At 49.2% G+C, this 21,394-nt stretch overlaps 2 protein-coding genes across 7 annotated transcripts in view; one reads left to right on the top strand and one right to left on the bottom strand.

Moving 5' to 3' along the window:
• LOC137425091 (uncharacterized) overlaps positions 1 to 21,394 on the bottom strand; it is an 891,893-nt gene that overhangs the window by 97,218 nt on the left and 773,281 nt on the right. The window lies entirely within an intron of this gene.
• ST3GAL3 (ST3 beta-galactoside alpha-2,3-sialyltransferase 3) overlaps positions 1 to 21,394 on the top strand; it is a 237,833-nt gene that overhangs the window by 54,891 nt on the left and 161,548 nt on the right. For 4 of the 6 annotated variants that reach the window (XM_068097181.2, XM_068097178.2, XM_078773264.1 and 1 more), the window contains exon 2: positions 11,655 to 11,847. In XM_068097181.2, coding sequence (XP_067953282.1) covers positions 11,655 to 11,847 — 193 coding nt within the window. Of the gene's footprint in view, positions 1 to 11,628; positions 11,848 to 21,394 lie in introns of all 6 variants that reach the window. The other 2 variants (XM_068097179.2, XM_078773259.1) reach the window with 1 other exon arrangement.

Here is a 21,394-nt window from a genome sequence, read left to right as displayed (position 1 = left end):
CTGAAGGGATCTTAGTCAAACTTGGTGCAGATATGTGCAATGAGGTAAAGATGAACTGATTAGATTTTGTGGTCACGAGGTCAAAGGCCAAACGTCAGAGGTCATGTTAGGTAAAAGTCCTGTTACCGCAGTAACTTGTGAACCAGTGATGGGATTATGATCAAATTTGGTGCAGTTATGTAGAATGATGTAAAGATGAACTGATTATAATTTGGGGTCAAGAGGTCAGAGGTCAAAGTCTGTAATAGGTCTATAATTTGAGAACGGCTAAAGGGATTTGAATTAAAACTTAGTAAAGACATGTATAATGATGTAAACATGAACTGATTACATTTGGGGTCAAAAAGTCAAAGGTCAGAGGTCATGTCAGGTAAAAATGTGATAACTTGAGAACAGCGGAATGGATTTAAATCAAACTTGGTACAAGTATTATATTGATGTAATAATGTGGGCGGAGGTTGAACCCTTATACGATAGAGGCGGGGTGGAATGAAGGTGAGTTTAGAGAATGTAGAAAGGAATGACTGTAAGAGATTGAATTTTTTTTTTGAAATGGAATGATTTGATGAGGAAATTGAAAAAAAGCCTTTTAAATAGGAAGAAAAACAGTGTGTTGTAATAAACCACTGAATAAAACACTGCAGGGGAAAGTTTCAACATATTTAAACGAAACCGTGAAAAACAATCTGGGAAAAATCCCTGAAGTGAGGGTGTGGATCAGAGAAAGGAGAAAGGGTTAAATGAGATGGAGGAAACTAGAATTGGAAAGGCGAGTATCGGCTGGAGATGGAAGGAAGAGTTGGAAGAAAAGGTGATTAAGGGGGTGGGGCGAGACAACAAGCAGGTGCCCGTGAGGACAGAAGGAAATTATATATATAATTATAATTTATAGATATTTAAAAGTTATGGACTATATATAATTAATTATATAATATATATATCATTAATTATATATATAATTAATTATAATTATAATTTTTGGTACTGAAGGTATCAAAGGAAGAGTTGGTAGGTCACCTGCGTGTCACGTATGCAGGCACAAGGAGGAACGAAGTGGTGGAGGACATCGAAGGATTGGTGAGACCGACAGAGCCAGGTGTTCCATTTGATTTGTCAGAGCCAAAGATGTCTGAGATTGAGGCAGTTTTGAGAAAGGCACGGGCGGCATCGGCTCCAGGACCAAGTGGAGTGCCATACAAGGTGTTTAAGAGTTGTGAAGGCATCAGGCAGTATCTGTGGAAGGCTCTGAAGGTGGTATGGAGGCAAGGAGTGGTGCCCAGTCAATGGACTAGGGCGGAAGGAGTTTATATTCCAAAGCAGGAGGAGGCTGTGACACTGGAGCAGTTTAGACCAATATCATTGCTCGATGTAGATGGGAAGATAGTGATGAGTGTCTTTGCGGCACGGCTCTCAGGATTCATCAGAGGGAATGGTTTTGTGGATGGTTCTGTGCAGAAGGCAGGAATTCCAGGATCACCAGGATGCATTGAACACTCGGCAATGGTCTGGCAAGTGTTACAGGAGGCAAAGAGGCAAAGGAAGGATGTGGCGGTGGTGTGGCTGGATTTGGAGAATGCATATGGGTCACTGGGTCAGTGCCGCATGCCTTGATCAGGTATGTCATGGATTTATTTTGGGTGCCACGGAGATTTAGGGATTTTTTGATGGCATATTATGATCAGTTTTGGATGCGGTTTGCGACACAGTCCTATGTAACAGAGTGGCAGAGGTTGGAAGTGGGGATCCCGATGGGATGTACCATCTCCCCGATTTTGTTTGTGCTGGTTATGGAGTTGTTGATACGTGCGGTGAGTGGACATGGGAAAGAAGTGGAGCTAGCCCCTGGTCAGAGGTTGCCAGCAATGTTTGCTTTCATGGATGACCTGACAGTTGTCCAACAGTCCGCTGATGCAGCAGTAGAGGTACTGGGACGACTGGAAAGGTTGATGTGGTGGGCAAGAATGGGATTTAAAGCAAGAAAGTCAAGGAGTGTGATAGTGAGACGAGGAGTGGTGGATAACATGCACAGGTTTGAGCTGGGAGGGGAGGTGGTTCCATCATTGGTAGAGGCCCCTGTGAAGAGTTTGGGAAGATGGTATACAGTGGAGTTGAATGATGTGGGAAGAGTGGAGGAGGTCAGAAACAAGCTTTTGAGAGGTTTGAAGAGGATTGATAGATGTGGTTTGCCAGGTAAGTTGAAGGTATGGTGTTTGAAGTTTGGGTTGATGCCACGAGTATTGTGGCCATTGATGATGTATGATATTGCAATTGGGCATGTAGAGAGGATGGAGGTTGTGGTGAGTGGGTTTGTGAGTAGGTGGTTGGGAGTGCCACGCTGTTTGACGAACATTGCCTTTTATGGTCAGGGTGGAAAACTCCAGTTTCCCTTGACATCATTAACTGAGGAGTTTAAGGTGGTGAGGGTGCGGGAGTTCATGATGTTGTGGGATTCAAGTGATGCAGTGGGAAAGAATGCTCTCCCAGAGAAGAAGGGAAGTCGGAAGTGGAATGCAAGAGCGGAGGTGGACGAGATGGAGGAGCGGTTGCAACAGGAGGAGGTCATGGGGATGGTCCAGCATGGGAAGCGTGGCTTGGGGTGGATGGAGCATGAGCGATGGGGAAAGGCATGTGTGAAAGAGAGGAGGAAGATGGTTGAGAGGGAGTTGAGAAGAAAGGAAGAGGAGGGGAGATATGTGAAAGCAGTCGGTCAGGCACAGCAAGGTGCTTGGACTAAGTGGGAAGGTGTGCGGGTGAGGATATTGAAGTGGCAAGAGATTGGAGGATGGAGCCAATATTGTTGAATTTCCTGTTGCGGGCAACGTATGATGTGCTTCCGTCACCAGTAAACCTGAGATTGTGGGGGTTGTTGCAGGAGGAGAGATGTTATTTGTGTGGAGGTGTGGGAACGGTGCAGCATGCACCGAGTGCATGCTCAGTAGCATTGGCAGCAGGAAGATACAGGTGGCGACATGATCAGGTGCTGGCAGTGGTGGTGCAGATGGTGCAACAAGAGGTGCTGAGATCGAGAGAGAGAGAAGAGTGGAGAAGGAGACTGATGGGGGAGAGGTGTGGTTTGTCAAAGAGGGCCAAGTGGAAAGCGGTAGAAAGAGGAGGAGGAGGAGGTGGAAAGCAAGAGGGCTGTCAGATGCTTGTGATTGGCAGGTGGTGGCAGACCTAAAGCCACAATTGGTATTCCCAGAGGAGATCTGTGTGACAAGGTTGCGGCCTGACATTGTCATTTGGTCAAGTGCAACAAGACAGGTCATCTTAGGGGAGTTGTCGGTACCTTGGGAAGAGAACATGGAGGAGGTGCACGAGAGGAAGAGAGGAAAGTACAGTGAGCTGGAGGCAGAGTGCCGGGAGAAGGGTTGGCGAGTTTCGTGTCAGTCATTTGAGGTGGGGTGTAGAGGATATATTGGCAATTCCTTTTCTGCATTTCTTGCTAGGCTGGGAGTGTGTGGGACAGAAAGAAGGAGGATGTGTGACAAGGTGGCCCAGGTTGCCTTGAAAGGCTCATTTTGGATATGGAGGAAGTTTATGGAGGCACGTCGAACGGTGTAGGTTGGTTGTGTGTGTGGGGGTTTTAAATTTTTTTTTACATTTTTTACCATTATTCTTATTTTGTGTATATGAGTGAGTGGGTGAGGGTGTGTGTTTTTGCATGAATTAATTTTTTGCATGAGTGTGTGTTTTTGTGTGTTGAGTTGTGTATGATGTAAGTGTAGATGGTTGTTTGGTTGGTGTTCTGTATGTATGTGTGTGTATGTGTGTGTGTTTGAATGATCTGGTGTGTTTTGTTGGTGAGTGGTGAAGGGTATAAAGGTGGGAGTTTGAGTGTTCCACCATGTTTGTTTGGTGCTGCGGATTCTGGATGTGGAGGTGTTGTTGTTGTTGTTGTTGTTGTTGTTGTTCGCACTGGCTAGGGGTGGCGGTATGTACGCATCCAGATGCAGTTGCTGCATGTGGATGTGTACGTGCCCCTGCTGGCCCACCTTAGCTGACCGTATCGAGGTTGAAGGGCCGAAACGGGATGATGCTGAGGACCTCGACTGAGGACCCGGTCAGTGCGGCACACTTGTGACCAGGTGTGTTTTGAACTTATATATATATAGATATATACGAGTATATATATATACAGACTTGGCATTTAATATGGAATATATTTTTGTTGTTGACTTGGGTTTACTTTCTTAACTCAGTATATCAATCTGGTGAGTTTCTTTTACACTTTGGTGATCTATTTGTTAAAAGAACCATGTAACTGATTGTCTGTTGCAGCAAGAAGTCAACAACAGGATTATATCACAGGTGGCGTGGCAAAATGTACGGACGGGTGCATTTGATGATTGGCTTCACAGTCGGGTATACAAGGGTTGTTGCGTTCTGTATTAGTGGAAAACTGCTGCACGTCTCCAAAAGTTATTGCCGCTTCCTCTGGAGATGGTCCGTCAACTCGACAATGCTGTTTGTCATGGAGTGGTGGCTTTACGTAATTACGGCATGAAACAGCGTGCTTTTGCTCGGCAGTATGGCATCACTCAAGGTCAGGTGTCATAGATCCTGAAACGAAATGCTCAGAGGGGTGTCCCTACTCCAATACCGAGCCCAGGACGTCCCCGCAGAACCACAAGGAGGGATGATCGCCAGCTGCACCGGTTAGTCCGCAATGGCCATTAAAGTCAGCTAATCGGCTTAGGGCTGAGTGGCAGCAACTGACAAATGTGCCTGTATCCAGAAGGCCAGTCAACCAACGACTGGTTCAAGCAGGCTATCGTGCCAGGCGTCCCCTGAGAAAGCCACGCCTGACCAGACAACACTGCCAGTGCCGATTGCAGTGGGCCAGAGAGCACCAACAATGGCAGCCAGGACACTGGAATCACCTGATCTTCAGTGATGAGTCTAGATTTCTGGTCTATCGTCAAGATGGCCGCGTCCGAGTGTGCAGACAATTGCATGAAGCCTACAACAAAGATTGTATAGTGCCAAGAGTCCAAGCTGGAGGTGGTGAGGTGACCGTTTGGGCTGCTTTTCATGCAGGGGGCAAAACACCTGGTTGTTCTGAATGGAAACCTGAACCAGTTCAAGTACAGGGTCATTCTGGAAGAAAAATTGCTTCCATTTGCTCGTGCAGCCTTTCGAGGAAACTTTGTCTTCCAAGATGACAATGCATGGCCTCATCATGCTCGCATGATCCAACACTTTCTTGCTGACCGTGGTGTAGAGCATATGGAGTGGCCTGCCATGTCCCCGGATATGAATCCGACAGAGAACTTGTGGGAAGAATTAACCCGTCAAATCGACAACTTGGACCAGCAGCCTACCTCTGTGCGTGAATTGCAGCAGGCTATTGTCACTGCATGGCAAGCGATTCTTGTCCAAACCTTGGCAAATCTCGTGAACAGCATGCCTCGACGTGTACGTGCTCTCCTGAATGCTCGTGGGGGTTACACGAAGTACTGAACTGTAATTTTACTGTCCGTAATCCCAGTCATAATTTAGCTTTTTTTTTGTTGAAAAAAAAATTGGCTATTGTGCAAAATAAAGAGATACTTCTGGAAAATGTACAGAAGTTTAACACAGTACTGTCCGTGAATTGAGTTCGATATCAGTTTACATCACTTTCAAGGATCAATTTATTTGCTTTGAAATGTCAAATGTGGTTGTTGTTTCTTTTAAAGGTCACATTAACAAAATCTAGAATAATTTCAACATAATTCCAATGAACTTTTGGTTCTAAGTCATCTTGAAAAGTAAGTTCACCCCACAAAAAAAATATTCCATATTGAATGCCAAGTCTGTGTGTGTGTGTATATATATATATATATATATATATATATATATATATATATATATATATTGTTATGGATCTCAGAGACTGCAATCCCCTTAGCAAGGGGGGGGGTTAATCCCCTTGGCCTGTTCAGCTGGCCGTCTCTAGTCCTGGTACTTATAATGCTCCTTTGCGGGGTGAGATTGGTTAGGGTTATTGGTCAAGGTGTTCTCCCGAATACCTTTACCAATCCCTCCGCAAAGCTCCGCCATAACAAATAATCAGTAGCCACTTTCAACAGAGCTATTCTTGAAGCAGCCTCGGCAGATACCGGTAGTGTGATTAGTACCTTGCATATCTTTACAGATGGAGCAGGTAGTCAATTTCAAAACAGATTCACACTGTCAAATGTAGTAAAACCACAACTGATCCACAGAAACCTCGAAGAGGTTGCCTGGAGATTTTTTGCCACCACTCATGGCAAAGGAACCGTTTATGCGGTTGGTGGAACTGTTAAAAGAGCTGTTTGGAGGACAATTCTACAGAAACGCGTGTTCTTTAACTCCCCTTAGGAGTTTGCTGCTGTGGTGAAAGAAGCATGTCCGAATATTGAGGTCTTGTACGTTTCTTCTGATGAGGTCGCTGAGGTCCGAAGGGAGTTTCAGTCACTGGTCAGATGATGAGCCACAGCCCATACCAGAAAACCGGAACTCTCATTACTTTAAGCGGGTGTCTGCACCTGAACGCCAAATGTCAACCATTAGTCCCTTCTTGCCAGAGATCCAAGCAGACCTTCAATTTACCGAGGTTGTGATTTTCAGGGAGGTGAATGAAGAAGGGTCAAATTCCGGTAGCCAGAACACAGCCAATCAGGAAGGGTTAACGAGATCTGTACATGTAGATCGACCAATTTCAGCCACAAATAATTTGAGGAAGATAGAAGTCGAGAAATATTATGCTGTCGATTATGTTGACAAATTCTACATTGGTCGAGTTCTGAGACGAGGAAAGCCAAGATTCTGGTATATGAAGTTTTTACATCAAACCTCCAATTTTGGTGAGCCAAAATTCAATTGGCCAAAGCATGATGATTGTGAAGAAGTGCATGAGAGTGTTATCTTCTATGGTCCAGTGTCTATATGGTTTCCATGCAGACTTCAAGGTTCATAACATTAAGGCAATTCAGTCTGTATTTGCACAGCTGAAGAAATAAGACAGTAAATGGAACTATGGTTGTTACCTTTCACAATTCTGTGGGTTCATCACTGATGAAAGATTTCTAAAATGATGACTTTTTCCCCAAGACTTGTTATTTGAATTGACAAATGAATGTTTTGAATTGCATTCCTTTTCAGATTTTACACAAATTTATCATAACAAATTTGATTTCTTTTTTTCTATGGGCTAGTCAGCCTGATATTGGAGTAGATTAGTGTTTAACCTTTGAAATTTTGTGGAATATTACTTGTGAATCAGAATTTGCCTAAAGAACCAATTATGGTTTGTAGTTGAGCTATTTTAGTTGTTAGAATTAGTCCAGCGGATAGGTGAATAATCGTGCATTTTATGATTAAAGCATGAAAGTTGGTACACTAATACTAGACATTATGGGGAACATTTGAAAGATTGGAGGTATTCTGGATCTGTCCTGTGTCACCCGTGGCGGCCATTTTAAAAATGGCCGCTGGTCAGAATGATCATTTAGCTAGAATAAATGTATATTACATCAGAAAATATCAAATTGTTCTTTTAATATCATCTGGACACTAAAGTATCACCAAGGATTTGATATGATAACATAAATATTCATTTTTGATTGTTTTGGGGACCTCTATGTGTCACTTTAAGGGCATATGGAGGGGAAAAATGCAAAATTCCAGGAATAAAGTAACACAAACTGGTTTCGATAAACTAGTTTATTTGTACAAAGTGTTATCTTCCTTTCATTTATGAAAACACTTCAGAAAATTACACTGTAGTAGTACAAAAGTTTTTTGGTGTGCATGAGATAGAACAATAACGTCCAAGAACACTCATGTTTCAATGTCAACCGTTCTCTTGTCACCCTTCTCGCTCACAACCACCGCACTTGCAGAGTAATGTACAGGGTAGATTTTCTTCCGCACATTTACATCTTCCTCTGCAGCCTTTAATACAGCCACACTTAATAACAGCACGGCATGCTGCACCAGCAGGGGACAGGTTCCTCCACATCACTTCCCATTCGGCCAAATTGTTCTTTCGCGTCCATCCAAACTTTCCTGGGCTGGGCAGGTGAGGTGCTTTTAACAGGGCCTGACTCCATACATGGCCAGCCTGATAACCAACTCGAAGTAGATGCTGATAGAGAACATCTTGAGTCGGAGGTATGTTTTCAATGCTCCCGCCTTTCTGTGTGAACAGAGTCTTCCTGGCCATGTTCACATTATCAGAGCTTCCACGGTCGTACATAAGCACAATGTACCTCTCGATGTTTGGGAGAAGCTGGGTTATGCTAGCTGTTGTTGGAGTCTGTGCAAGTCTGCACAAGTCTGGCGTGACATCAACAAACGCATTCCATGATGACCAGGCTGTTCTTTTTCCTATGCCGGTGAAACTGGATGTGGTGTCACACCCTGTCAGTGCATGAAAAGCAAGTATTGCATTGCACTTATCATTTCCCAGCGTCTGTGCCATGTGAGTTGCGTCTAGGTAACGGAACGATTTTCCCATTCCAAATGCTACAGTTAGCTGTGCACTGTCAAGCTTGTGAGCAAGACTGACTGCTAGTACGACTATATCTGTGTCAACAGTTCTAAGCAAGATGTTCTTGCAACCTTGCCTGGCCCCATCTGCTGCATGCAGCAGCATTCTTGTGTCTGCTTCCTCCTGTGTAGAAGGGGACAACCAGTCTGAGTCAATTGTCTCTGAACAACGCAGCTCTTCTCCGTGAGTCATGACCACTATACCAGGAAATGTTTCATTTGTCACTCGTTCACTCAGGAGATTAAAAAGTTCTGTCTTGTTACCGTCTTCCCGTAGGAATTGTAACCAGTTTCCAGGCAGCTTCTTGTTTCCTTCCACTCTTATCCATATGCCCTTCCCTCTCTTCTTTCTTGTGGCGGCCTTCAGACTATCTTCTCTGTATACATCAAATACCACATCAACACGGCAAACAGAGCCTGTGAATTGCCTCCGTACATAGTTCATGAACTCTTTAGAATACTCATTGAATGTCTCTGATGTACCAGGCGTAATCACGTTGGCAATAGCTGCACCATCAATGGGACCATGGCTACTTCAGATGTAGTGTGGTCGGCATCATCACTATGTGGCACCAGATCTTCCAGGCACTGGAGCAAGTCTGACTTTTTGCCAAGTCTCATTTTCCCATAGTCTGATATTGAAGGTGGAAATGACTGATTTTCATGCTGGAAAAAATCTTCCAGGTCAGCTCCACGTATTTGACTGGCAATGTACAATGCTGAAAACAAATTGCGGTCACGTTTCATGGACAGCAGCTGCTCCTGGGTGCGAGACTTTTCTTTCTCAGGACGCCATCTGAACAAAGGCAAATTGTTCTTTGTTATTCTATCATTGAGTGCAGTTGTGCGCTCCACCAGCCGACTCTTAAAGAACTCGTTGTGTTGATTTTCACCAAGTAGTTTCATTTTGCGAACAGAATCAACAACAGATGAATCGACCACCTCTCGCGTGTCGAGGACCAAGAGATCTCCACTGGTGTCAGAGAAGGGGTTGCCCATAATTTTCATTGTTAAAATCAGAGACTTCACATTTTTGAGGAATGCCACTTGTGTTCCTGAAAATATATAGTAATTGGGGGTTACACAACTGTCAAAATATTTAGTTTTACAAAACAAGTAATGCAATACCAAAACTAGTCAAATTTCATGGAGATACTTATAAGACCTACCTGGCTTGTCCTCGTGATGGTGTGGGTGTGATACTGCTTCCTTCCTGTCCAGTTCACTTTGAAACTCACCAACCACCCGGGAAATCTCTGGTCCAGCCACCATCCACCTCAATAGTGCTGCTGGATTTTCGGTGAGACCAACTGCTCCCCCATCACCTTTCACACAGGCATTGTTCTGTTCATGGCTTTCGTCCAAAGACATCCTTGAGAATGGTCGGCATGTCTTGTTGACGGTGAACTTTCCCTTGCAAAAAGCTGCAAACACACCTGGTTGTTTGTCGCTAAGCACCACCATGTCCCGCAAGTGAATGGACACAGCTCTTGCATAGTTGTAGTGGTCAAGAGCATAGAAGAGCCATTCCAGCTGTGTCAAGGCATCCACATACAAAAGGAAATTGCCTTCATGAATAGATCTGTCCCAGACCAGTATATTCAACTGTGTTTCCAGCACAAGCTGCCAGAAATATAATTGTGGACTTGCTTCTGCTCTGCATTTGCACCACTCTTCAAATGATACAGCATCAGTGTCTGCCTGGGATACTTGGTAGTTGGTATAAGATTCATGGAGAAGCTTGTGCAGTGTGCATGCAGTCACTTGATGTGCACGAGCAGTTCTCTTGACATGAGTCACTTTCAAAAATGAGTCTGCAGTTCCTGGTGTAGCTATGTCAGCTTGCACTATTGCCGATGTCCAACCGCTGCCACCTAACAGATCACCAAGTGCCTTAAGCAGAGTCATCTTGATGTGCAGACCACCCCACATTACCAGAAATGAGCCTTCGCCATATGTTTCTGGCCACATCCACTGAATGTTTTTGGCAAGTTTGAACAATGGCTGATCACACGCTATGACTGGAATTTGTCCCGGATTGAGTATGGCTACAGCTTTTTTCACCACCTCCATTGAATGTCTTATCATTGTGATTGACTTTGAGTCGTTAGGGAATAGAGGGAGAAGAGCACTGACTGCTGTGGGGCCATTATCAGTGGTCTCTGATGATTCTATTCTTGTAGCGTGATATGCACCCCATGACACATGTATATCCTTATCTGCATTTCCATCATCAACAACGCATCATCAACGGCAAAATCTCCTTGATGGCAGCCATTTTGGAAAATGGCCGCTATGGTGGACGCAGGACAGATACAGAATGCCTCCAATCTTTAAAATGATCCCCATGATGTCTAGTATGAGTCTGCCAAGTTTCATGCTTTTATCATAAAGTGCACAATTTGTTGATTTTTTAGCACCTATCCACTGGACTAAATGTTGTTTTGGTGCAGTTAGTATGCTCGATGACAAAAAATTGCTTGTTCAATTCACAAAGAGTTTCGTCAGTTACCGAAGAGGTTGCATCATTTCTGAAAACTTTACTTGTTAATAAAGGCTGTTTTGGTGAAATAATTTCTTTCATGCTTATTTTGAGATGGAACACTATTGAACAACAAAATCCCATTGGTAGCAATTATCTTGGGCTCATACATTCAGAGATATGACATGATCATTGACATGTCCAACACTGAAGGATTTTTTGTGTTACGTCAGTTACCAACTTCATTGCAGAGAAGCTCCCAGCAGAATGGAAACTAAGATGTGATTCTTCTGGTATAACTGCTGTACTGCACATGTAATTCAATCATAATGCCAGCTGAAATTCATTCTGATATCTATAACAAAGATCCATCATCCATTATAACATCTCTGAATGTTGCGTCAGTTGACTGTAGAATTGCCCGGGAATGATATAGATTGGTATTGCGGAGATGAGTGGAAGAAGCTTTGTTTGAGTCATGGGAATGAAGGGAATGCATGTAGAGCATACTTACTTCGGGTTACATTTACTGTTGAGGTTTTGGGTTGCATACATTGACTCCGATACAGATCAAAACTGCTGAGTGTAACAACCCTGGAAGCCTTGGGGAGCAGATTAGTACTAAAAAAAAGTTCCCCATTTTCTTGGTGTTGTGCAGATGAAAATTGAGCAGACGACGGATTCCCAACTTGGCCAGTCTTGCTGTCCACAACAGGACGATGTGAGGATGAACATCCCGCAGGCAGCACGCACTCCGATTGCGATGCTTTGCTTCCTGCTTGTCTCTGGATTCATCTACTACTCGATCAGGTTGAACCACTGGATTTCTTGGATTCCTCTCAATCACGGCGGTGAGTTTAACCACCACTGACCTCTTCCTTCGTAATTTGAACAGCCAATAATATTCAATGCATTGTGGGAAGATTGTTTTCTTCCAGTTGAAAACTTCTTTAGTTCTCGTCATTTACAGTACTAATATCCACATTGTGATGCTTATTGAACACACCCAGCGGAAGATGAAGCATTTCCTTTTTTGGTGTTATCAGTTTTAACAGCAGCATAATGTTGTTGTTCTCCTTTTCCCTTTATATGGGTGAGGTGAGGTGAGGTGAGGTGAGGTAAAACATTGCATAAAAATAATTCCACTTTGACATTATGGGGTATTATGTGTAGATCAGTGACAAAAAAATCTCGGGCTGTTGCGCAACTAAACGTGAAAAGGTCAAGGGGTGTGAATACTGTCGCGCGAATGCCCTCGGTTAATACTGTGGGCTCGCAGATGGCCAAACGAACTTTAATGGAGGCAACGATCAATTACGGATTTTACTCGGCAGCACGCGAGGAAGAAGGAAGAGGAAGAAGCGGCGAGCTCTTACCTGACGCCCCGACGGCAGCCCTCGATCCAGTAGGAAATGAAATCAAGCGAACGAAAACAGAATTTATGGTACAAAAAGAAACACGTTTATTGAACGGAACCCGAGAACAATGGATGCGCCGGTAAATAAATGTCCGAAATCAGGATCCTGCACACCTCACTGCAACAACAACACAGGGGAGAGAATTAAATAAAATAAAATGTCGTGTTTGTGGATGTGAGCCTATCTGCCTGGGTGTATGATGTCGGTCAGGCTCTGTCCGGCTCCAATGTTGGCGCGAAGCAGGCCTCCGTCCACCTCGTTCACGCTTCACTAGGCCCCGAGCCACCCGCTCGCCCCGGTCCCATCCGCTCAGTGGCACGCCTCGCTTGCCTGCTCGTCGGTCGCACGCGAGGTCCCGTTTGCTCGTAGCACCAAGCCTCGCTCCAAGCACCAAGCCTCGCTCCAGGCACCAAGAGCACCAAGAGCACCAAGACCAAGCCCAAGCACCAAGAGCACGCGAAGAACCCAGGGAAGACGACAACGAATGCCCGCGAGCGAGTCGTTTTGTCACCCGCGGTGTGACGTCAGCTCTCTTCCTCCACCAACCAGTCCCTCACTTCTTCGTGGTCTTTCCCACCTTCTGACGTCACCGGCCCTCCCCTCTAATCAGCGACCTGCTTCTAAGTCGTGGTTTTGCGCCTTCCGCACTGATTGGCCGAATGTTCACGCCTTCCGCACTGATTGGCTGAGGTGTCAACGGTCAGTGGCCAATCAGTGTGCCGCTTCCTTCCACCTTCCTTTCACCAATCAGTGGCCAGCTGGTGATGTGGCTGGCTGTGTCCCCATTGGCGTTGCCCCGATCTGGCTTCCTGCCTGTTCTTCCTGTAAGTCTTATTGTGGCGGAGGGGAATTAATTAATTAATGTGTGGTGCGCTAATGGGCCTATCTAATGTATATGAGTGCGTTGCCATAAGGGACACTGGGTTGCTCACAAAGGGAACGACACACGAGGGAATTTTACCCATAATCCCTGCTTTAATTAGCATGCCCCGCCCCTAGAACTTATTACAGGTAGATTCCCTATCACGACAGCCAAGTACCTACCTATGCAGATCTACCTGGATCTAGATATTCCTCTACCCTTAATTCATAACAATACTTTCTGAAGGCACAGTGGTTCTCTCTTGTAATATCCACATAATTACATGATCAGACTCGGTTGTGTAATGGTTTGAGCGTCCACAGTCAGAGGGTGCTTCAACCAGTCTATCATGAGGTGCTATCAAGATGTTCTGATTGTGAGTAGCAAGAGCTCGTTTGCAGAGTTTATAACTCACATTTAGTACCTATATGATCCTCCTTCTCATTCCCTCGCTACAAACAAGTCTTTTTTTTTTTTTTTTTTTTTTTTGATACAAGATCAAGGCTCGTGAAAGAGCTAACATTAATCACACAAAAAGTCAAACCGACACATAAAACACAAAAAAATAAGTGGAGCGGTAGACAAGATGGGGAGAGAGGGTGAAGGACACAAACACAACATTTGAGAGCAGGGACATCGGGAGAAATGTGGGAGGGGGAGGGCTTGGGGGGAGGTGGGAGAGGTATAAAACATATGACCACTGCAAGGACTTCCAGGAAAGAAGTTAGATTTTCAGAAAAAAAAAAGTGTTTCTGGGGTGAATTAGTGGGGGTAGAAAAGATCAAGGTTTTGGATGGGGGAAGATAAGAGATGGTGGTGAACAGCTGTTTTAAAGACCTGGAGGGAGGAGTGGGATTGAAGGGAGTGGGGGAGTTTGTTCCAGAGGCAGGAGAAAAGGGGAATGAAAGAGTGAAGGTGAGCAGAGAGCCTAGATTTTGGCAGTTTAACCATAAGATGGTTGCAGGCAGATCTTGTGCGACCTGAAGGAATGTTGGGGGGACAGAGCACAGAAAGAGCTGGGGGAGCAAGGCTGGAGAGGAGTCGGTAGAAGACAGAGACCACCAACCTGCCTGCGGTGAGTGAGTGAAAGGCCCTCGGAGTTAACTTCATCGCAGGAAATTCCAATGATTCTGAAAGCTTTGGTTTCAACAGCGTGAAGCCGAGCTAGGTGTGAGGCAGGAGCACCAGCCCAGAGGGGGGAACAGTATTCCATTGAGCTGCGGATGAAAGCCTTGTATGTGGTGAGGAGCTCAGGTGTGCCAAGGAAGGACGTCGCACGACGGAGGATGCCCAGTCGGCGACTGGCTTTGGAGGCCAGCTTGGAAATGTGGTTTTCCCAAGAAAGATCATGGCAGATAGTGAGACCCAAAAGCTTAAGCGACAGAACTTCTTGGAGAGGATTGTTGAGAAAGTAGATGGGAGGGTTTTCCAGTCGGTCCTTTCGGAGAGACATTGTAAGAGTGTGAGATTTGTCAGGATTGAAAGACATGGTCCACTTGTTTGACCAGTCTGTGATTTTGTCCAGGTCAGCAGAGAGTGAGGAGGTTCCAGACTTCCGATCTGAGGGATGAGGAATGGAGCGGAGCGGCAGATAGTGGAGTCATCAGCAAAGCGATAGAGAGGATTTTCCAGAGAGTCGGAGAGATCATTGATGAAGACCAGAAATAGCACAAGGCCCATAACACTACCTTGGGGAACTCCAGCCAGAACAGGAAGGGGAGATGAGAGAAATCCATTCAGGGCCACACGTTGCCTACGACCAGAGAGGAAGTCCGCAAGCCATGAGTGGAGATTTCCATGGATACCATAGGAGGAGAGTTTGGTGAGCAGAGCTGGGTGCCAGACCGTATCGAAGGCACGTGATATGTCAAGTGAGACAGCTCTGATTTCCTGTTTGGCATTGAGGACCTCCATCCATTGTTGAGACAGCAGAAGCAACATGTCCAGAGTAGAATGACCTGGTCTGAATCCAAATTGATGATCAGAGATCAAGCCATTGGAGAAGAGGAAGGATTTGATATCCGAAGCAATGATGGATTCCATGACTTTGCTGATAATTGGAAGCAGGCTGATTGGTCTGTCGTTGCAAGGATCTGTTTTTGCACATTTTTTGTGTAAAGCGGTAATGTTTGCTGATTTCCAAGATGCTGGCAGATGACCTTGAGCAAAAGAGATGGTGAAAAGAACAGAGAGAGGGTGAGATAGAGCGGCAGAGCAGGATTTTAGGACCCATGGGTTGATGCCGTCTGGTCCAGTTGCAGAATCAGAGTCGAGGTTTGACAAAAACTTCTCCACCTTGTCAGGAGAGAAGGACACAGAGTCCAGGAGCAGTTGGGTTCGACTGGGAAAGGTGGGAACAGAGAGAGATGGGTTTGGGACACAAGATTTATAGGCAAATGCAGAGTTGAGGCATTAGGCTTTGTCACGTGCGGTGTCAACTGTGTAGCCATTTGAGGTAAGGGAGGGGATGGAGGGGGAACAAACACCAGAAACGGATTTGACCAGACGCCACCCTGATTTGGAGGAAGGAGACAGGTTTGAGAGTTCAATCTTCAGTGTGGAGAGATCGTGCTTCCTGGCACTCCTGAGGGTAGACACACACTTGTTCCGAGCTTGGTGGAAGGAACTGAGATTGCCTTCAGTTGGATTCGCCTTCCAAGAGGCAAAGGCAAGTTGTTTCAGGGCAACTGCCTCACCACAAGATTCAGTGTACCATGGACGGGAGGAAGGGTAAGACAACTGAAGACGAGATGGGATAAATCTGTGCATGAGAGAGAGAGCAGTTTGCTTTGGAAGAATTCCCAGGAAGAATTGATGTCAGAGGCAGTGGAGATGGGAGACCAGTCCAGGTGATTGATGGCTGCTTGCAGCCCGTGCCAGTCGGCCTGAGTGAAATGCCAGACTCGTCGGCGCTGAGGAGGCTCTCTGTGAATGGCCAGTAGAGGTGTCCACTTTAACAAGCACATGATCAGAAGAACCGATTGGAGCAGAAGAAGAGCAGCAGACATTTGCAGGGAAGTTAGTCATAACCAAGTCCAGAAGAGAAGATACTCCATTGACTGAGATTTGATATCACGGTCGGGAAATTGACAGATTGTGTCAGTCCCAATGAGTCGCAGAAGTCCTTTGCTGAGGTGCCATGGCTGGTGAGAGAGGAACCCACACCCAGCCAGCTGGCATGATGACAGTTGAAGTCGCCACATATGAGGAAGAGAGAGTGTGGATGAGCTGATAGAAGTTGGTCCATGTTGTCCGACAGCGAAATGTAAATGGAGTCATCACTGTTTGGAGGACGGTACAGAACACATATGAACAAAAGGTAGGAGCGGAGAGGAAGCCGTAGCCAGAGGTACTCCTGGGGGTGGCGTGGAGAGAGGGCAGTGCAAGGAGAGCGAGGAAGAGTTTTTGATAAAGATAGCCACCCCACCACCAGGACGAGGCTCAGGTCTATCATACCGGAGGAGGGAGTAACCAGGAAGAGATATTAAGGAATCAGAGACATCTTGAAGGAGGAAAGTTTCTGTTAAGCAGATCAAGTCTGGATTGTCAGAAGCAACCTGAATGGAGAGATCAATCAGGTTTGAGCGAAGGCCTCGGATGTTTGAGGTCCATACCGTTAATGAGGAGAGAGGAGGAGCACCGGGTGCAGGACAGGGGAGGGGAGGGGTAGGGTCAGATGAAGGATGAGAGGGGGAGGTAGGAATAGCAGTTGATAGTGTGTCAGAGATTACAGAAGAGTTACAAGAAAGGGAAGGATGAGGAGGACGAAAGGTTTGATGGTGATGGGATGAGGCACAGTGAGGGGTTGTTTGAGGGGGGGGGGGGCAGAGGAAAGTAGAAGGTTGGGGGAGGTGGAGGTATGAGATAGAAGGGAGACGAAGTGGGGAGGAGGCAGCTTTGAGAAGGAGGTGGGAGGAGGGAGAATTTTGGAGGTATGGTTGGGGGGGAGATTTGAAGGGGATGGCAAAATGTTGTCAATGTTGTGTTGTCAATGTGGTCAAAATGTTCAAGTGGTTGGTTTCTTATGATTAACATTATTTCCATCCTTCTGTCTTATTAGTTTATGAACTAATACACTGTGAATATTTTGAATATTATGAAGAGCTCGTACACTGTGAATGGATCAGGACACAACAGGCCAAAAGAAACAGTTGAGAGAGGGGGAACACCATCAGCAGAGTTGAAGGCCAAGATAGATGCAGAGTTGGACAAACAACGGGTGTGGGGAGGAATAAGGGGCAGGCGAGGTGGCATGGGGTGCCCAAGATGGATACAGAAGGAACCTCTCGGGAGGGAAAACTGGAAATTTGGAAGGAAGGATTAGGGTTAACAAGGGTAGAAAAGTGATGTATACGAGACTGCTTCAGTTGTGCTAAACTTACGGATTGTTGAAACAATCTTTAACATGATTCTTTTATTAAAATTGAAGTACTGTGGCGGACACAAAAGCCCACTGGCGTGGTGACATCATTCCACGCACCAAGTGGGCGGTGGCCACGCCCGAGGGGTAGGCGTGGCCTCATGATATACACCGGGCGACCAGCCCGGAGAGTTCAGTGTTACAGTGTAGTCTTACAATAAAGACGTTTATATGTTACCGCTTGTCCGCTTCCTCCTTGCTCACAAGCAGCGCGCGTAACGCCGCGCTTTACTGGTGACCCTCGACGTTGGATCTGCCGGAGCGATCCTTCCACACGCGACGCCATCGCCATGGCCGACTTCGTCAAACTTCCGGAATTTTGGGAGGCTCAGGCCGAAGTCTGGTTCGTCCAGGCCGAAGCCCAATTTCAGCTTCGGCACCTTACCGGCGATGACACGCGCTATTGCCACGTCGTCGCCTCCCTCGGGCCCGGCACGGCCGCTCGAGTTGTGTCCGTCCTTCGCCACCCACCGAAAGGCCACAAGTACGAGGCACTCAAGCGGCTACTCCTAGCCACGTTCAGCCTCACGGACGACGCACGGGCCGACCGCCTCCTGGATCTCCCCGAGCTCGGTGAGACGCGCCCGTCGGTCCGAATGGACCATATGCTGTCACTGTTGGGCGACGAAGCCCCCGGTTCGCTATTCCGGGCGCTTTTCCGTCGCCAACTTCCAGCGCAGGTTCGCCTCGCGTTGGCCGGGACCGGGCTAACGGAACCCCGAGCATTGGCGGCCGAGGCGGACAAGTACTTCGCCGCTTCGGACACGCGGGCGAGCGTCGGCGTGGCCGTCACGGCCTTCGACGCTGATGTTCAGCAGCATGTTCCACAGCATCATCTTCTACAGCACGCTGATGTTTAGCAGCATGCTGATACGCACCTCGTGAACGCCGCCACGCCCCGCCCACCGCCGCGGCGAAAACCGCGACCGCGGGGAAACCCGTCGACTCCACCGGCCTGGCGGAGCCAGCCGCGCTCCTCCAGCTCCACCACCTGGTGCTGGTTCCACGCCAAGTTCGGCCACGAAGCTCGGCGGTGTCATCCGCCGTGCTCCTTCAACGGGTCGGGAAACGCCCGGGCCGGCGCTCAATAGTGGCGATGAGCGCCGGCCGTTCGAGCAGCCTGCTGTTCATAACGGACACCTTCTCCGGGCGCCGTTACCTGTGCGACACGGGAGCGCAGGTGAGTGTCATTCCCGCCGGCACGTCAGACAAGCACGCCGCGGGTGGGGGCCCCGCGCTGCTTGCCGCGAACGGGACGCCCATCCGTACGTACGGAAAACGCTGCCTCTCTCTGCGGTTTGGAGGGCAGGTTTTCCGATGGACGTTCGTCACCGCCGACGTGCCCATGGCACTGCTTGGCGCGGACTTCCTGTGCGCTAATGGGCTCCTGGTCGACGTCAAGCGCAGACGGCTTGTCCAGGCCGAGACGTTCAGCTCGCTCGCTTGTGCGTTGCCCAGCTCAACGAGCGGCTTGCCAAGCGGCTTGCCGAACGATTCGGTTCCGGCCACGTTGGTCTGTACGCTTCCGGCAGCGGACGCATTCACCCGCCTCCTCGCCGGCTTCCCGGCCCTCACGCGGCCCACCTTCTCGGCGGGGGCCGTCAAGCACGGGGTGGCCCATCACATCCCCACCGTCGGGCCACCGGTCTACGCCCGGGCACGCCGCCTCGAGCCGACGAAGCTGGCGGTGGCAAAAGCGGAGTTCGCTACCCTGGAGCGACTCGGCATCGTTTGGCGCTCAGAGAGCGCTTGGGCGTCGCCGCTGCACATCGTGCCGAAGCCCGGCGGGGGATGGCGACCGTGCGGGGACTATCGCCGTCTCAATGACGCCACGACTCCCGACCGCTACCCCGTCCCCCACATTCAGGACTTTTCCGCCCGTTTGGCGGGCAGGTCCTTCTTCTCGAAGGTGGACCTCATACGCGGCTACCATCAGGTCCCCGTCAGGCCGGAGGACGTCCCGAAGACGGCGGTCATCACGCCATTCGGACTCTTCGAGTTCCTGCGCATGCCCTTCGGTCTGAAGAATGCGGCTCAGGCGTTCCAGCGACTGATGGACAGCGTCCTGCGCGACTTGGATTTTGTCCATGTCTACCTGGACGATATCCTCGTCGCCAGCGCGTCCCGCGAAGAGCACCTACGCCACCTCCGCACGCACTTCGAACGCCTGGGCCAGCATGGCCTGATTGTGAACCCCGCAAAGTGCCGGTTCGGCGCCGCCACAATCGATTTTCTGGGGCACCGTGTCACCAGGCACGGAGCCGTCCCCCTGCCGGCCAAGGTGGAGGCGGTGAAGGGGTTTCCGCGCCCCCGCACGATCAGAGGGCTGCAGGAGTTCCTGGGCATGGTGAACTTTTACCATCGGTTCCTGCCCCGTATCGCCCAGCTCCTGCGCCCCCTGCACGAAGCTCTCCGAGGTAAGCCGGGCAAAGGCGACGTTACCTGGACCGAGCAGATGGACACGGCGTTCACGGGCGCGAAGCTCGCCTTGGCTAACGCCACCATGCTCGCGCACCCGGCGCCCGATGCACCGATCGCCCTCACCACCGATGCCTCGGACTACGCGGTGGGCGCGGTGCACGAGCAATGGGTGCGTGGAGCTTGGCAACCGCTGGCGTTCTTTAGCCGGCAGCTTCGCCCGCCCGAACGCCGTTACAGTACCTTCGACCGCGAGTTGCTCGGACTTCACTTGGCGGTCAGGCACTTCCGCCATCTGCTCGAGGGCCGGGCGTTCACTGCCTTCGTCGACCACAAGCCGCTGATCTTCGCGATGGGCAAGGTCACCGAGCCGTGGTCGGCCCGGCAGCAGCGTCACCTCTCGGCCGTGTCCGAGTACACGACGGACATCCAGCACGTCGCGGGGAAGGACAACCCGGTGGCGGATTGCCTTTCCCGGGCCATCGCCCACGCAGTCCACCTCGGCATCGACTATGCCCGGATGGCAGCGGACCAGGCCACTGACCCCGACGTCCAGGCCTTGCGGACCGCCGTCACGGGCCTCCGCGTCACCGAGGTGCCGTTCGACGGCGCGGGCGCGGCCCTCTTGTGCGACGTCTCCCTCGGGCGTCCTCGCCCCATTGTGCCCGCGGGCTGGCAGCGCCAGGTGTTTGACGCCATCCACGGCCTGTCCCACCCGGGCGCGAGGGCCTCCCAAAGGCTGATCGCCGACAAGTTCGTCTGGCATGGCCTCCGGAAGGCCGTCCGCGGCTGGGCCAGGACGTGCCTCGCGTGCCAGCGCGCCAAGGTGCACCGGCACACCCAGGCCCCGTTGGCCCCGTTCACGGTGCCGGAACGCCGGTTTGACCACGTCCACGTGGACCTGGTGGGACCTCTGCCCCCCTCGCGGGTTTCACCTACGTCCTCACCATGGTGGACCGCACCACCCGGTGGCCGGAGGCCGTGCCCTTGGCGTCGACAACGGCGGCCGATGTCGCGCAGGCTTTCATCGCCACCTGGGTCGCCCGGTTCGGCGCCCCCTCAGACATCTCATCCGACCGTGGCCCCCAGTTCACCTCGGAGCTCTGGGGGGCGGTTGCGCAGGGGCTCGGGGTCCGGCTGCACCGAACCACGGCCTACCACCCCCAGGCTAACGGCCTGTGTGAGCGATTTCACCGCTCATTGAAGGCCGCGCTCCGGGCCACCCTCCGCGACGGCGGCTGGGTCGACAGGCTCCCCTGGGTCCTGCTGGGCCTCCGGAC

The sequence above is a fragment of the Myxine glutinosa genome, chromosome 1, assembly GCF_964187855.1.
Source record: "Myxine glutinosa chromosome 1, kmMyxGlut1.1, whole genome shotgun sequence".
NCBI classification, from domain to species: domain Eukaryota; kingdom Metazoa; phylum Chordata; class Myxini; order Myxiniformes; family Myxinidae; genus Myxine; species Myxine glutinosa.
The sequence above is the reverse complement of the archived record's forward strand: the minus strand, read 5'-3'. Positions and strand labels throughout refer to the sequence as shown.